General features: G+C 46.8%; 1 protein-coding gene across 4 annotated transcripts in view; it reads left to right on the top strand.

The window, feature by feature from the left end:
• LOC121860980 (cadherin-like and PC-esterase domain-containing protein 1) overlaps positions 1 to 15652 on the top strand; it is a 33115-nt gene extending 17463 nt beyond the window's left edge. Inside the window, exons 4-22 of one of the 4 annotated variants that reach the window (XM_042358403.1) lie at positions 3949 to 4073; positions 5981 to 6240; positions 6673 to 6847; positions 7093 to 7274; positions 7702 to 7943; positions 8113 to 8528; positions 8791 to 8864; positions 9132 to 9233; positions 9631 to 9710; positions 9917 to 10106; positions 10288 to 10465; positions 10853 to 10979; positions 11303 to 11439; positions 11656 to 11876; positions 12337 to 12438; positions 12597 to 12684; positions 12808 to 12954; positions 13822 to 13944; positions 14185 to 15652. In XM_042358403.1, the coding sequence (XP_042214337.1) occupies positions 6689 to 6847; positions 7093 to 7274; positions 7702 to 7943; positions 8113 to 8528; positions 8791 to 8864; positions 9132 to 9233; positions 9631 to 9710; positions 9917 to 10106; positions 10288 to 10465; positions 10853 to 10979; positions 11303 to 11439; positions 11656 to 11876; positions 12337 to 12438; positions 12597 to 12684; positions 12808 to 12954; positions 13822 to 13941 (2565 nt within the window). In that variant the 5' untranslated portion in view covers positions 3949 to 4073; positions 5981 to 6240; positions 6673 to 6688 and the 3' untranslated portion in view covers positions 13942 to 13944; positions 14185 to 15652. Of the gene's footprint in view, positions 1 to 3948; positions 4074 to 5980; positions 6241 to 6672; positions 6848 to 7092; positions 7275 to 7701; positions 7944 to 8112; positions 8529 to 8790; positions 8865 to 9131; positions 9234 to 9630; positions 9711 to 9916; positions 10107 to 10287; positions 10466 to 10852; positions 10980 to 11302; positions 11440 to 11655; positions 11877 to 12336; positions 12439 to 12596; positions 12685 to 12807; positions 12955 to 13807; positions 13945 to 14184 lie in introns of those variants that run through there. The other 3 variants (XM_042358404.1, XM_042358406.1, XM_042358405.1) reach the window with 3 other exon arrangements.
• Positions 15653 to 17179: the final 1527 nt, after the last annotated feature.

Consider the following 17179-nt stretch of genomic DNA (forward strand, 5'->3'; position numbering starts at 1 on the left):
GAAGGGGTGAGGGTGGAGGTGAGGGGGTGGAGTGAGGGATGAGGAGGTGAGGTGTGAGGTGAGGGATGGGTGGAGGGTGAGGGTGTGACAGAGTGGGTGAGGGGTGAGGGTGAGGTGTGACGAGTGGAGTGAGGGATGAGGGGAAGGAGTGAGGTGTGACGAGGTGGAGTGAGGGATGAGGGAAGAGGTGAGGTGTGACGAGTGGAGTGAGGGGTGAGGGAAGAGGTGAGGTGTGACGAGTGGAGTGAGGGATGAGGGAAGGAGTGAGGTGTGAGGAGTGAGAAGTGGAGTGAGGGGTGGGGAAGGTCTCACCATTGGCCACATTACAATTTGAAAATCAGTTGTAGTTGACCTTCCGTCCCACTAGAGGTCAGGGGCCCTTAAAGATGTGGTTCTTATGGTGTCACATCAGGGTGAACCACACACACACACACACACACACACACACACACACACACACACACACACACACACTTACACACACACACACACACACACACACACACTTAAGACATCATAATTATCAACAAAGCCATCGAGAAGTCTCATACTATGGCTTACAGACATCCTTAGTGACTAACTCCAGGCTGTAGACTTTTTAGAGGATGTCTCCACCTATGGCGTCCCCAGGGCACTAGGATGAGCCTTCTCTGTTTCCTCATCACCATCAACTATGCCCTGATAGACACCTCCAGCTCGCTAGGAAATGCGTCGACGACTCCGCCATTAGGATCAGTGTGAACAACTCGGCTCCCGACTACACCGCCCTCTAGAATATACTGAACAGCCTCTAAGATTGATCCATCAACCATATCAAGACCATGGTTAGGTTAGGTTAGGTTAGGTTAGGTTTGGTTAGGTTAGGTTAGGTTAGGTTAGGTTAGGTTAGGTTAGGTTAGGTTAGGTTAGGTTAGGTTAGGTTCAGACGCCGCCCCACTAATGCAGTCTCTAAGTTGATAGATCTAAATAACAAGCTTTGCTCCTTTGTCCACATCCTTCATCACTCTCTCTCTCTCTCTCTCCCGTTATCACTTACTGCTCATCTATCATCTTCGACGCCCTGTCATGATCGCTAATAAGAGATAGACAGAGGCAAGACAGACAGACAGACAGACAGATGACTGCACTAACACCACATCCATCATTATTTAATTCCCATCTTGTGTTATCACCAGACAGTCGCTATACGATACACTGCCGCCATTAAGGAGAGAGAGAGAGAGAGACTACCACCACCACCACAACCACACACCACCACCTACCACCACCACAACCACACCACCACCACCACCTACCACCACCACAACCACACACCACCACCACCACCTACCACCACAACCGCCACCTACCACCACCACAACCACACACCACCACCACACACCACCACCACAACCCCACCCACCACCAGCAGAAGGGGCGGGGGTGAGGCAGGACGAGGTGTCAATAGCCAGAGAGTCGCGCCTTTTGGTGGACTATTGGCAGATCAGTCAATGGTGGACTGCTGGGACGAGTCAATCCATTAATTACCGCGGTGTTGTTGAGCAGTTAGCGCCTCCTCCCTCACCCTTCATCACCCTCCATCACCCTTCCATCACCTTACCTGTGTGCCCTCCTCTATCACACCCTACCTGTGTCCCTCCTCCATCACCCTACCTGTGCCCTCCCTCCATCACCCTACCTGTGTACCCTCCCTATCACCTACCTGTGCCCTCCCTCTATCACCCTACCTGTGTGCCCTCCCTCCATCACCCTATGTGCCCCCCCTCCATCCCACCTGTGTACCCTCCCTCATCACCTTACCTGTGCCCCTCCATCATCCTACCTGTGCCCCTCCCTCCATCACCCCTACCTGTGTGCCCTCCTCTATCACCCCTACCTGTGTGCCCTCCCTCTATCACACCCTACCTGTGTGCCCTCCCTCCATCATCCTACCTGTGCCCTCCCTCCATCACCCCTACCTGTGCCCTCCCTCATCACCCTACTGTGTCCCTCCCTCCATCACCCTACCCCCCTCCTCTATCACCCTACCTGTACCCTCCTCTATCACCCTACCTTGCCCTCCCTCTATCACCCTACCTGTGTCCCTCCCCTACCCACCCTACCTGTACCCTCCCTCTTCACCTACCTGTCCCCTCCTCTATCACCCTACCTGTGACCCCCCCTCATCACCCACCTGTGACCTCCCTCTATCACCCTACCTGTGACCCTCCCCTATCACCCTACCTGTGTACCCTCCCCTATACTTCTGTACCTCCCTCTATCACCCTACCTGTGCCCTCCCTCTATCCCACCCCACCTGTGCCCTCCCTCATACCCTACTGTAGCACTCCCTCTATCACCCTACCTGTACCTCCCTCTATCACCCTACCTGTGACCCTCCCCTATCCCCCTACCTGTGTACCCTCCCTCTATCACCCTACCTGTACCTCCCCTATCACCCCTACCTGGCCCCTCCTCTATCCACCCTACCTGTGCCCCTCCCTCATCACCCTTCCATCACCTTACCTGTGTACCCTCCTCTATCACCTACCTGTGTACCCTCCCTCTATCACCCTACCTGTGTACCTCCCTCTATCACCCTACCTGTGACCCTCCTCCATCACCCTTCCATCACCCCTACCTGTGTACCCTCCCTCTATCACCCTACCTGTGTACCCTCCCTCTATCACCCCTACCTGTGTACCCTCCCTCTATCACCCCTACCTGTGCCTCCTCTATCACCTACCTGTGCCCCTCCCTCTATCCCACCCTACCTGTGCCTCCCTCACCCCTTCCATCACCTTACTGTGTACCCTCCCTCATCACCCTACCTGTGTACCCCTCCCTCTATCACCCTACCTGTGTACCCCTCCCTCTATCACCCTACCTGTGCCCTCCCTCCATCACCCTTCCACCTGCCCACCACCTCCCTCTATCACCCTACCTGTGTACCCTCCTCTATCACCCTACCTGTGTACCTCCCTCTATCACCCTACCTGTGCCCTCCCTCCATCACCCTTCCATCACCTACCTGTGACCCTCCCCTATCACCCCTACCTGTGCCCCTCCTCTATCACCCTACCTGTGTACCCTCCCTCATCACCCTACCTGTACCCTCCCTCCATCACCCTTCCATCACCTTACCTGTGTACCCTCCCTCTATCACCCCTACCTGTGTGCCCTCCCCCATCACCCCTACCTGTGTACCTCCCTCTATCACCCTACCTGTGTACCCTCCTCTATCACCCCTACCTGTACCTCCTCATCACCCTACCTGTACCCTCCTCCATCACCCTGCTTATGGTTGAGAAAGGATAGTTATGTTGACTGGTTTATTGGGCCCCGGTTCTAATGGGCCCCTGTTCTAATGGGCCCCAGTTCTAATGGGCCCCGGTTCTATTAGTAAAAGAATCTTATGGTAGGATAGATCATTTAGTATTTATTTTACCTGTTGACTGTCAACTGTTAAATACTGTCTAAATAACCTGTTGAATGCTGACTGTATCACCTGTTAGCTGTTGTCTGTATCACCTGTTAGCTGTTGTCTGTATCACCTGTTAGCTGTTGACTGTATCACCTGTTAGCTGTTGACTGTATCACCTGTTAGCTGTTGACTGTATCACCTGTTAGCTGTTGACTGTATCACCTGTTAGCTGTTGTCTGTATCACCTGTTAGCTGTTGTCTGTATCACCTGTTAGCTGTTGACTGTATCACCTGTTAGCTGTTGACTGTATCACCTGTTAGCTGTTGTCTGTATCACCTGTTAGCTGTTGACTGTATCACCTGTTAGCTGTTGACTGTATCACCTGTTAGCTGTTGTCTGTATCACCTGTTAGCTGTTGTCTGCATCACCTGTTAGCTGTTGACTGTATCACCTGTTAGCTGTTGACTGTATCACCTGTTAGCTGTTGACTGTATCACCTGTTAGCTGTTGACTGTATCACCTACTAACTGTTGACTGTTAACAGAGGAGGCAGCAGCAGGAGGTCGTGTGTGAGACTGGAGGCTGCTGGTGTGTCTGGCTTATACTGACGGCGACTCCTCCGCTTGTCTCCCCAGAAAGCTCTTCCCCTCCCTCAGGCCACACCAGAAGGTACGTGTTCCAGAGTCTGCAGCAGGGACGCCAATTTTAACATTATATTTGGTTTCCGCCGTACGATTTGATTCAGGAGAGAGGGAGGGTAGCAGGGAGGGAGGAGCGGAGGGGGAGGGTAGCGGAGGGAGGAGGTAGCGGGGAGGAGGAGAAGAGGAGGGAGGGTAGCAGAGGAGCAGGAGAGGGAGGGGGAGAAGCAGGGAGGGAGGGAGAGAGGGAGGGAGGGAGGGAGGGAGGTGTCACGTCAGCAGTGATGGATCATAATTGGTAAGCCGTGGCAGGGAGGGACGAGGACTTCCCAGTGACACCTGATGATCAATGAATATCAGAGAGGTAAGGTGTCTTGTGGCCCTCCCTCCCTCCTTCTCTCATGACGTCCTGGCTTCCTTCCTTATCTCCTTCCTTCCCTATCTCCCGACATCCTCCTTCCTCCCTCTTGTCTTCACGCTCTCCCTGGACCTCCTCCTCTTCCTTCCACTCTTCCCCTTCCTGTTCTACCGCCTCCTTTCACACCTGATCTCCTGCCCCCTGCCTCCTTCCTATCCTTCTACTAGCCAGCTGGACTCTCTCTCTACTTCCTTACCATTCTTTATCTCCTTCCTCCACAACCCCCCCCCACTCCTTTCTTTCACTTCTCCTCTCTTTCCTTATCTCTTCCTCCCCCATCTCCTCCCCCTCCCACTCCTCTACAACCCCATCACCTCATTCTCCTGCCCACCTCAACACCCCCCATCACTGTCTCTGCATAGGGTAGGGGACAACTGGGGGGAGGGGGGGATAATCAGGGAGGCCTGTTAGCATTGATAACGAGTGCTAGGAAACTGTGCCTCAGATTATGGGTGACAGTGGTGTTGGGTGTGTGTGTGTATAATGTGGGTGGGTGACGTGGTAGAGGCCCACTAGAACAATGGGGCCAACCTTCCCTACACACCTACTCCCCCCCTCCCTCCCCCTCTATCCCCCACCCCCCATGATGGATAACAACAATGCCTCAGTGAATAAAACATGCTGACCTGGCGGGCTGGGGAGGGGGAACTCTGCTAATTGATCCATACTTCGCTGAGCTCTATGGAGACGGTAGGGGAGGAGGAAAGACTGGAGAGATGGAGGAGAGGAGAAAGAGGGATAGGCAGACAGACAGAGAGAGAGAAAGAGAGAGAGAGAGAGAGAATGTTTGTGAAAGGAAGGAAGGAAGGAAGGAAGGAAATGTGTTGGGTGACGACTATCGGCCATTTCTTAAACATTCGGGTCACTTATTGTTACCCTGAAAACTCCCCATTGAGCCATAATTAATATTTTAAAACCAAATATATGTGATTTGGTTCAGTTTACTATTTAATAATCTGAATCGTTATTGGAACATTTCGGGATGAGTCTTCGTATGTGTCGATGAACCCAGAAGATTTATCCTGAAAGTTCCAACTAGTTATATATGAACAGATAAAGTCTCTGAAATACAATATATGTAAATTAAAATGAGAAAATGAAGAAAACTAATATTTAAATGTCCTAACTAATTAATTCTGACGGAAATGTATATATTTTTAAGAGACCGTCGTGTACCTCTCTCATGTTTACCTTCAAGTCCTCAGGTTTTTCCTCTCTCCATCGCACTTCTCATATATTATCTTTCATTGCATTCCTACAAACATCCTCTCATAGCCTCAAGTACAATAAATAACACACTTTTTGGTGATAGATAGATGTAACGTCATTTCCAGTTCGCCAACATCATATATACGAAAGATCCACGATGATACTCAATGTGGTTGGTAGATTTTTGGGTTGGCTTAGGTTAGGTTAGGTTAGGTTAGGTTACACAAAATATTTTAAGAGGAAATATTCAAACCTAAACTAACCTAACACACACACGTCACTAAGCCACGTCCTCTTGACTCCCCTGGCAGGTAGGTCGCCTCCCTGGGTTACGAGGGACCCTGTGGCGTCGAGAGAGTTTGTGCGACCTCCTCCACGCCTCAAGGTTGGTTCCACCTATTCGTGCCCTCGTCCCAGCTTGCTACGCTCTCCCCGCCCACATCACCTATCTCACCGCTGCCGCTCACGCCCTCCCAGACACCGCTCAGTGGGTGGTGAAGGCCTCCCACTCCGGGAAGGGCGTGGCGGTGGTAGACAACAGGAAACTACTGGAGGACTTGCGTGATAAGAGGTAGGAAAACTGTGTTGACGGGAGGAGCTTTTATTTGTATATTTCTTCACGTGTATAACTAGTTTCATGTCTCAAACTTTATATCAACTAACTTTATCACTTCTACCTGGAAATATATCGCTGGTATTACTATTAACGATGTATTCTTGACGGACATGTTCCCTTGACATGTCTCTTTGATGTTAAGATATGTCTGAGGTGAAGTGAAATTGAGTAGCTGGTACAGTACGTGTAGCAGAGTCGAGTGTAAGAGGGGTGTAGTAAGGTCGGGTGTAGTAGTAGTAGTGTAGTAAGTTGAGTGTAGTGTAGACATAGCACCTGTAATATCCTGTGTCGTAGAGGTGTAGTAAGACGAGACGAGGTGTAGAAGTAGTGTATTGTTGTGCCGAGGGGGGGTGTTGGAGGTGTACTGAGGTCGTGGTGTTCTCCCAGGCTGGGGTCAGGACAGATGGTGCAGGTTCACTGGGGTCCGCCGCTGCAGGTGCTGGGGGTGAGCGTGTCGGTGAGGCTCTACCTCCTGCTGGGGTCGCTGCAGCCCCTACGAGCTCATGTCCACACCCACGGCGAGGTGGTGTTCCGGCACCCCCCAGCCAGAGGCTACGCCAAGGTATGTCCCCGCCTGAGTAAGTTCACCTCCACCTGTGTAACTCTCCTCTCATAGTAAGTCTTAGTGACGTCATTTGTATGGCTTATGCTGCCTGTTTTCCAAGTTTGCTGCTGGAACACGTATCAGTAACACTTTTTTCAGTCTAGCAGTAAAAAGTGACATTTGTGACTTACCTGTGTACAGTACCTATACATGCTGGCGTGTATGACTGTGTTGACACAACTCCTTGAGACCTCCTACTTCAGATCCAGGACCGAGTGTGGACGTGGTCTGAGTTGGTGTCGTGGGTGGGCCGCACGTCGGGCGAGGAGGCCATGCGGGCCATGGTGGGCCACACTGAAGCTGTGCTAGTCACACTGGCCCTGGCTGCTGACTTACTACTGCCTCCCAAGGTCCACAACCTGAAGAAGGCTTCACGACGCTACAGGTGGGGGCGCTGCCGGAGGGACGAGGGACTAGGGTGATGGTTCACAGCGACACAGTAGTGTAGGGTCCCAGGAAATGTATATTCAAAGATAAACACAGTATTGAATGCATTTCTTGGTGTATTGCTAAGAAAATTAATGTTTTTTGTACAGTATGTCTGTGGAGGTGTTTTATGTGTAGGAAGAATACACAATTTATTTACTTGAAGAATGTACAGGACCTAAAAGTTATTATTATGTTCTGTACTATATTTCCTTTTAGGCAGAAACTTTATTATTTATCGATGTTCTTTACATAACACACTCACAGTAAACGATAATTCCAGACCTTCCCACACACAGTACACCTTACCAGCCATAAACTATCGACACAAACTCCATATAACCATTCTCAGGTGTGAGTATTGTTGTCTCGTGTTGACGCTTCAGGTGCGAGGGGTGCTACCAGCTGCTGGGTGTTGACCTCGTCTACAATTCTACCTTCTACCCGGCTGTCCTGGGCGTCAGCGGCCAACCAGACCTCTCCTTCACTTCCGCAGACCTGGACGCCCACAATGCCCATGCTGTCGGCAGAATCCAGGTGGCGAGGGACGTGATGACACTGCTGACGAGAGATGTACAGGTGGCGTCCCAAGTGAATGAGGCCCTCACGGAGGCTGCTGACAATTTGGGTGAGCAACAAACTTTCAGTAATAATAATTGTCTCACAGATGCCTTGTTGATGAATACTTTTTTTAAGAAAAGAAATGGCTACAGCTCACAAACGCAACCTAAAATATACAACTCATTAAAGAGTTCTGAAACGTCAAGGTGTAGAAGTTATATTAGATTTTTCCGCAGGAGTGGTTGGTGTGGACTGTCTCATTTCCCACGAGTTGTGTTTGACCCAACCAGACCTTGAGTACCTGCTGGAAACGAGAAGAGAAAACGGACAACTCACAACGGACATAAAAAACGAACTATTAAGTGGAGTAACTGCGCTAGATATCAGAACTCCCGGACGTGAGGATATCTCTTTTAACCCAAGGAAGAATCCCTTTCGATTACAAGAAATTTACACCAACAGTAAAAATAAATGGTTGCAGTTTAATGATTCATACACTCTAAAAAATAAAATGACACCTTCAGAAACTGTTATGGGATCCAGGGAATACTCCGACCAGCCGCCAGACGTCACAACACATACGCAGAAGAAGGCGAAGAGAGTGGGTTTTACAATGGTCTACCCCTCACCAGTCGGCCGTATCTATGACCAGGTAAATGATGTCACATACAATGATCTTTTACTCACACATACAGGGGAGTTTTCTTGTGTTGTTAAAAGGTGTTTGTTTGTGTTTGTGTCACGTGCAGGCAGAGAAATGCGTGAAAAAAGACAGAGCATATCCATAATAGTTCATCCATCTCATTATTCATTCTTTCTCCTCCTCAATCTGATTTCTCCTCCTCCTCAATCTCATTTTACCTTCCTTCTCCTCCTTCTCCATCTCATTTTTTCTTCTTCTCTTCCTTCTACAGGTAATCGGTGACCTGTACCACGCCGTCTCCACCAACACCAGCACCGCCTTCGCCCCAGCTGCCTACCTCCTCACGTAAGTTTCCTTCGGAGTAACTTAGTAAACATTGAGCGTTCTTAGTAAGGTCTGTTGTAGGTGTAGCGACAAGATGGCGTCTTTGAAAGCTCATGGGAATTTTTTAGTAAACAAACGGCGCTTTCAAGGATTTTCGTGTACATTTTGAAGTAATTAATAGTAGTAGTAGTAGTATTTATAGTAGTAGTAGTATATTGATAGCAGTAGTTGCTGTTGCTGCTGTAATTAAAGATATACATTCATGATCCCTGTGTGTTTACTTGGCAGGGAGAGTTGGCGTCATGTGACCAGGGACCTACACGGGCTGGTGACGTCACTGGAAGCCCACCATCGCCCCTTGCCCCCTGGCGTCTCACCCATGTTGGACAGGTAACTCCTCCTACCCTCAGACGTGTACCCAGGGCTCCTCCTACCCTCAGACGTGTACCCAGGGCTCTGCCTTCCTCTAGTCTAGCAGGTTCATACTTCACCCAATGATATTTCCACAAATTAATCCTGATCTTCTCTCCATCTTTTTTTTTATTATTCATTTCCTTGTTTTTAGATCTTCCTCCTCTTCCTCTTCTTGCGGCCCCCTCCTCCTCCTCCTCTTCCGTCCCTCTCCTCTCCTCCTCATCCCCCTATTCTTACCTTAGGGGAATATTAAATGCATAATGAATCCCCAGAGTTAATCTTTTAATTGAATCTTTCGTACATAAACAACATAAGAGTCGTGAGCGTTGGTAAAGTTAAGTAATATGTGACCCTGTTGTTCCCTCTACCACAGCCACGACCTGGAGCAGAACGAAGACATCCACGAGAAATGGTTGAGGCATCAGGAGAGTACCAAGGACCGCTGTATGCAAGGTGGGTTAGGTTAGGATATATAATTTTATCAAGTATATCGTATTGAGTAGTTTGGGGAATTAAGGAAATATATATTAATCTATAATAACCATCGTCTTCATATCACCAACCATGGCGGACTTAAATGGAGACGACGACTTACAATTCCTCATTTGTTTACATTCTCAAAGATGACTGACACTTTTTTTTATTTCGGTGATTGATAGACCCAACTACGGCACCATACCTTCAGCGAATCATCCTGGTGCCAGACATCACTCTCACGCCGACCTTCACCCCGCTCGTGACCTCCTACTGGGGCGAGGTGGAGTACGGGGTCATCATGGTGGAAGTCACTGGTGTGGCCCTCAACTGTCAGGCAGAGGCAAGACTCGATGATAAATTCGGACCGTCTACGTAAGTCTGGCTCAGGTTGTGTTTATATATCCTTCATGACAACACACATTTGATAGGATCTTGAAGGGATCTCTCTCGAAGGACTTATTTCTTTAGTTAAAGTTAAATCTTCACCAAAAGGACTCCCTCCTCATGGTGTTTCCAGTCATCTCCCTCACCTAGGATTTCTTCTCTCCTGCAGGTTGGTGAACTACACGCTGGGACTCGGGGAGAACCGCGTCCCTCTGGCTGTGGTGGACATAGGACATTCAGAACCCTGGACCCTCAACACCTACACCATCCACCTCACGCGGCGACCCCCACCAGTGCCCTCACCTGATGTGACCAGTCTCCCTCACCAAGTGTGTGGTCTGAAGCAGGTGAGAGAGGGAGGCAAGGGGAGGAAGGGAAGGGAGGAGAATGAGAGAGGGAAGGAAGGAGAGATGGGGATGGATGGAAGGGGGGAGAGATAAGAAGAAAAGACGAACGGGAGAGTTGTCGGGAGAAAGGAGCGGAAGTTGATGGAGTAAGGAGGGAAGAGAGGATGTAAGAATGGGAGAAGTAAAGGTGTGAGAGGAAAAGAGAGTGGGAAGTGGGGGAGGAAAGTAGAAGTGGGAAGGAAGACAAAGAATCAGAGATTCTTAAGATTGTGTGTTGTTCGAAAATGCAATATAAAGTGAATTTCTTATCTAGCAGCCAAATACATCTACCACCAAACATCTCGTAGTCTCTTGTCTCTGTCTCTCACACTTAGGCGTCTCCCACAGGAGTGTGAGCTGAGAATTTCGCCCTCAGAGCCTTGTAGTCTCAGCATCGAGTCATCCTTCAACTCGTGGAGGGTCTTCCTCTCTCACAGTCAGAGTCTTCCCGCCTGCCACCAGGGGGACGCCCACGGTAAGGGAGTGACAGTGTTTCCTCTTGGGTCGGTTACTACAAGAAACCTGCAGTGGTGGGGTTGGTAACTACAGTAAGTGTGCCTGACCTACACTCACCCTCTACAGTCTACAGGATTATAGAAAGATTTAACGTGAAAAAACTACAGCGAAGAAAATGTTGACTGAAGCGCATTTTGATAGTCACTCGTCTTACTGTCTGTTACACTATGAGTTAGTTAAGTCACAGCTAATTTTACTCAGTAGTCTGAGACCTTTACACAGTTTAAAGTAAGGACTGAGGTATGGTACAGACAGACGTTATAACTTAGGGTTCTGCCTCAGGTCGCTGGGTGCTGCCGTGCGCGTCGTGTGTGGAGCGAGTGTTATGTGACTGGTCTAAGGCGGTATGGCAGCCCTTCTCCTGCACCCACTCGGCCCTCACTACCCACCACCTCCGTCACTGTCTCCACGGAAAGACGGTATGAATCCACTACCTACACCAACAACTAAAAGAACGCTTGAGAAATTAACTAAAGGAATCATGACTTCCTTTTTTCATAACTAAATTACTTCCAGTGTCTCAAGTCTTCCATTATTTAACTATTTACTAATCTAATGCAATTTATTCATGTTTTATCGTATTTCCTATGTATATGTATTGACCCTATACTGTATACGTATATATGTATTTACAGCTGGTGTTCCTAGGAGACAGTACTAACCGGGGGATGCTGTATGCCTTAGTGGAACGCCTCAATGGGACTCTCACCTCCTGGGATAAGACTCACGACCTCAGGGTGATCCGCGGGGTAAACGACGGCCACACCACATTCGCCTTCGCCTACTACCCCAAATTCTGGCTGCCCTCCAACCACAGACCTGTCTTTGATCAAACACTCTATCAGCTGTTGCTCAGGTGGGTTCACGGAGGTTCAGGTAAGGTTTATGAGGGTTTCAGTAAGGTTTATGAGGGTTTCAGTAAGGTTTATGAGGGTTTCAGTATGGTTTATGGGGTTTTAGCATGGTTTATAGGGGCTCACGTAGGTTTCAAAGGTGTGGGGTTCAGTTAAGGCTCAAGGGGTTCAGGTAAGGTTCAAGGGGAGTTCGTGTAGGTTAGTTTATGTTCATTGGGGTTCAAGTGGGAGATTCTAATAGGTTTAGGAAGCTGTGGGTGGGTTCTGTTAGGTAAAGGTGACTTCAGATGGGTTCAAGAAGGTTTAGGTAGGCTCAAAAAGATTAAGATAGGCTCAAAATGGTTCGGTTAGGCTCAAGAAGGTTTAGGTAGGCTCAAAAACAGTAGGATCAGGGGAATTAAATTTCACCTCAACCAAGCTGACACATTTGACTTCTTAACACTTAATATGGTGACTCTCCAGGGCAGGACCTTTGAGGAACAGTTCCAACACGGTGGTGGTGGTGGGCGGTGTACACTGGGTGGCGGCCCAACACCTGCATATGGTCTCCTCCGCCTTACACAGGTATGTCTCTCTGTCTGTCTGTCTCTCTCTCAATATTGTTTCGTGAAATACTTTAATTAAAAAACACTCGCATATTGAATCACTAAGTCGCGGTAGCAGTAAGTTATTGAGTCACTGTAGCGGTGAGTCACTAACAAGCGCCTTGGTGTTGTCTACAGGAAGGGTCTTCAAGGAGCTCAGGTCATTCTTAAAACACTGGGAGCTGGCTTCCACGTGGCGGCCCCAGGCGTCCACACGGTGTCCATGGTGAGTAAAGGCACCCACATGATCCCTCCCCCACACAGTGTGACCTCTCGACCTCACCTCCACACAGTGTAACCTCTCGACCTCTCCCCCACACAGTGTGACATCTCGCCCTCTCCCCTACAGAGGGACCACTCACGGCTGCTGGACCACTCCAAGTACCTGGCATCGTTTGCCCACCACCGCGGCTATCAGGTCGTCGACACTTTCAACATGACTGCCGCCCGCTACCGTCATTTTCTCCAAGGAAAGTGCGCCTGTCATTTCCACCAGGTGAGTAACAGTTGGTCCTAGAGCAGTAGTAGGGGGTCTAGGGCAGTAGTAGTGGCTCCTAGAGCACTAGTAGTGGGTCCAGGGTAGTAGTAGGGGGTCTAGGGTAGTAGTAGGGGGTCTAGGGTAGTAGTAGGGGTCTCAAGTAGTAGGGGCCCAGGTGCTGTAGGCCCAGGTAGTAGTACGGGGTTCAGGGGTAGTAGTGGGGTCTAAGGACAGTAGTAGAGGGTCAAGGGCAGTAGTAGAGGGTTCAGCAGGGCTCAGGTGCAGTGTGGGGCTCAGGGCAGTAGCAGGGCCTGTGGCTGGGGCAGCAGTAGTGTGCCCAGGCAGTAGCAGGTGCCAGGCAGCAGGGTCTAGGCAGCAGTAGAGTGGCTCAGGTAGTGGGAGGGTTTAGGGTGGCAGAGTGTTTAGGCATAGGGGTCAGGTGGGCAGGGGGGTGGGCTCAGGGCAGCAGCAGAGGGCCCAGGGTGCAGTAGGGGGTTGTAGGGCAGTAGAAGGCAGGAAGGGCAGTAGGGGGCTGCTGTAGCAGGGTTCAGGCAGTAGTGAGGTCTATGGCAGCAGGGGGTTGCAGCAGTAGCAGAGTGGTCCAGGCAGCAGTAGTGGGCCCAGGCAGTGAGCATCCAGGCAGTCGGTGGGGTTGTAGGGCAGTAGAAGGAAGGTAAGAGGTGGGCCTAGAGTGAGAAAGAGGCCCAGGCAGTTGTAGGGGGTTGTAGGGCAGTAGTAGATAGTCTAGGACAGTAGCAGGTGGTCCTAGGGCTAGTAAAGAGTTTAAAGAATGTAGTAAATAATTTAGAGACTAGTTTCTTGGGTAAAGACAGTAATGTTCTGTTAGTAGCAATCAATGTATAGACAGAAGGGGCTCTGTTACAGGTAGTGGCACGGCGGGGGGCAGGAGGAGAGACACAGTACCGGGTTGAAGGAGAAATTAACGCCGTCTACACCAACATCCTCGCCAACGCCATTTGCTCACACCAACTGCCCGCCAGATGATAGGTGAGTCAGGACACTTATGACAGGTGATGACATGCTGAGTAATTAATTAACAGGTGTACTAGATGATGTGCCCTAACTTGATTAAATATCGTACAGGTGTTAGGTCCACCAGTGGACACATCTTAACTCTGGTGTCACAGTTGGATGATGATGACTGCAGTAATTCCTCCACGAGTTCCAGCTATGTTATCATACCCAACAATAGTTTGTTTACTAACTCAAATGATTTATTTCTTCCAGTCTGTGTATGGTTTACCTGCCTGAAGGTTCTGGCAGGTGATTGGCTGCTGAAGCTTCCACTTTAGAGAGTGAGAGATGTAAGCTGTACACCTTGTTGAAGTATAGTCATAAAGTGTTTACTTTTATGTATGTATTTATTGTATATATATATATATATATATATATATATATATATATATATATATATATATATATATATATATATATATATATATAATATATATATTAATTAATTATAAAGCAATATAAAATATTCAGTATACAGAGGCTGCCGCTCTCATTACAGACAGTGGGGAACACACAAAGGCTGATGCACAGATTAGTGAACAAAAGACAGAACAGAACATGGAGTTAGACTTAAGGCTGTGGAGATGGAATTAATGGTTGTGTCCAATACTGTATAGAGCTGCGTTTCTTAACCTGGGGTCCTAGCACCCCCAGGGAGTGCTGAAATCGATTTTGGGTGGTGCTGGGAAAGGCCATATTTTTTTAAGAATGATCAAAGTAAATTATAAAGCAGTATTGTACTGTAATTACTTGTTATAGCCCTGTAGCAACTGTAGTCTCTACAACCAGATGAAGGGGGTGCTGGACTCCCTAGATCTGACCACAGGGGGTGCTGAGGTCGGGAAAGGTTAAGAAATGCTGGTATATAGCAAAATCCCCCCAAAATAAAATTGTGGTACAGTACAGTACAGTATATTTAACAGCAAACTTTGACAGGTTAAAAATTCTTAAATTTTGGTAAGTAACATAAGTTATGATGACAGATGTGCAGGAATAATTACAACAAGAATAGATCAGAGAACAGCACTTGATGATCTCAGAGATCCTTTAACCTGGAACATAAAGTTTAAGTAAACAAAAAAAAAGATGTTTTAGTGAGAGAAATAATGAAAACTTAAAAGAAAAATGAAAAACATTGAACATAGAATTAAAGAGAAAGATGTTATGGCAGAGATATTGGTGGGTAGGAGGGTCAGGGCAAGGCTGTGAGGGTAACATGCAATTAAAACAGGTCAAAAAGGTTGGTAACAGAGGGCTATGGTTACCGACCCTCAGACATGAAGACAGCACCATGACTGACTGATTCACTATAGTCTATACCTTATCCACTCCCACATACAGTACACAAACACGTTATTCATGTCACCATGTTATTTACCTATATATTAATTCTTGGTTAAAACACTCCACTTCCTCTATTCTATTTGATCTTACTTTTACCTGTTCTTACTCTCACCTGTTCTTATTCTTACCTCTTCTTACTTTCCTACCCACAAAAATATTTGACAACCAAGGTGACATGACAGGGTAACAAACTCACAGGTATATAACAAACACAGTTATAACACAAACACCAAAGGCTCTCTGTTGACTGTGGGTGTTGTGTAGACAGTGTACATAATGTCGTATATTTTTGTATGAAAACATTAAAAAAATCAACAGCAATAAAATCATACATTCATACATTGTTTTATTTCATATAGCCTTGAGAATTTTACGATTTCTGATATATTTTGCTTTTTATAATGATGCAGCTATTGCTACTGAGTGGTACAAATTTTACAGAGAATCCCAAATTCGCACAAAAACGAATTCAAGTACAGTATGTCAACATGTCCGGTTTAGGCCAAATAGGTCCGAAGTAGATTATCATAGAAAACGGGAAATTTGTATCATAGAGAATGGGAAATATCTACTTTCCGGGAAAGTTGGTTATCTACTTTCCTGAAAAGTAGATTATCTACTTTTCGGTAAAGTAGATTATCGACTTTTTGTGGGAGTAGATTATCGACTTTTTGGGAAATATTAACATATTTTCCAAAGTAGATTATCATAGAAAACGGGAAATTTGTATCATAGAGAATGGGAAATATCTACTTTCCGGGAAAGTTGGTTATCTACTTTCCTGAAAAGTAGATTATCTACTTTTCGGTAAAGTAGATTATCGACTTTTTATGGGAGTAGATTATCGACTTTTTGGGAAATATTAACATATTTTCCAAAGTAGATTATCATAGAAAACGGGAAATTTGTATCATAGAGAATGGGAAATATCTACTTTCCGGGAAAGTTGGTTATCTACTTTCCTGAAAAGTAGATTATCTACTTTTCGGTAAAGTAGATTATCGACTTTTGTGGGAGTAGATTATCGACTTTTTGGGAAATATTAACATATTTTCCAAAGTAGATTATCATAGAAAACGGGAAATTTGTATCATAGAGAATGGGAAATATCTACTTTCCGGGAAAGTTGGTTATCTACTTTCCTGAAAAGTAGATTATCTACTTTTCGGTAAAGTAGATTATCGACTTTTTGTGGAAGTAGATTATCGACTTTTTGGGAAATATTAACATTTTCCAAAGTAGATTATCATAGAAAACGGGAAATTTGTATCATAGAGAATGGGAAATATCTACTTTCCGGGAAAGTTGGTTATCTACTTTCCTGAAAAGTAGATTATCTACTTTTCGGTAAAGTAGATTATCGACTTTTTGTGGGAGTAGATTATGGACTTTTTGGGAAATATTAACATATTTTCCAAAGTAGATTATCATAGAAAACGGGAAATTTGTATCATAGAGAATGGGAAATATCTACTTTCCGGGAAAGTTGGTCATCTACTTTCCTGAAAAGTAGATTATCTACTTTTCGGTAAAGTAGATTATCGACTTCTTGTAGGAGTAGATTATCGACTTTTTGGGAAATATTAACATATTTTCCAAAGTAGATTATCATAGAAAACGGGAAATTTGTATCATAGAGAATGGGAAATATCTACTTTCCGGGAAAGTTGGTTATCTACTTTCCTGAAAAGTAGATTATCTACTTTTCGGTAAAGTAGAGTATCCACTTTTTGTAGGAGTAGATTATCGACTTTTTGGGAAATATTAACATATTTTCCAAAGTAGATTATCATAGAAAACGGGAAATTTGTATCAGAGAAAATGGGAAATATTTCTACTTTCTGGGAAAGTTGGTTATCTACTT

Source organism: Homarus americanus, unplaced genomic scaffold (genome assembly GCF_018991925.1).
Source record: "Homarus americanus isolate GMGI-L3 unplaced genomic scaffold, GMGI_Hamer_2.0 scaffold52806, whole genome shotgun sequence".
Classification (NCBI taxonomy): Eukaryota; Metazoa; Arthropoda; class Malacostraca; order Decapoda; family Nephropidae; genus Homarus; species Homarus americanus.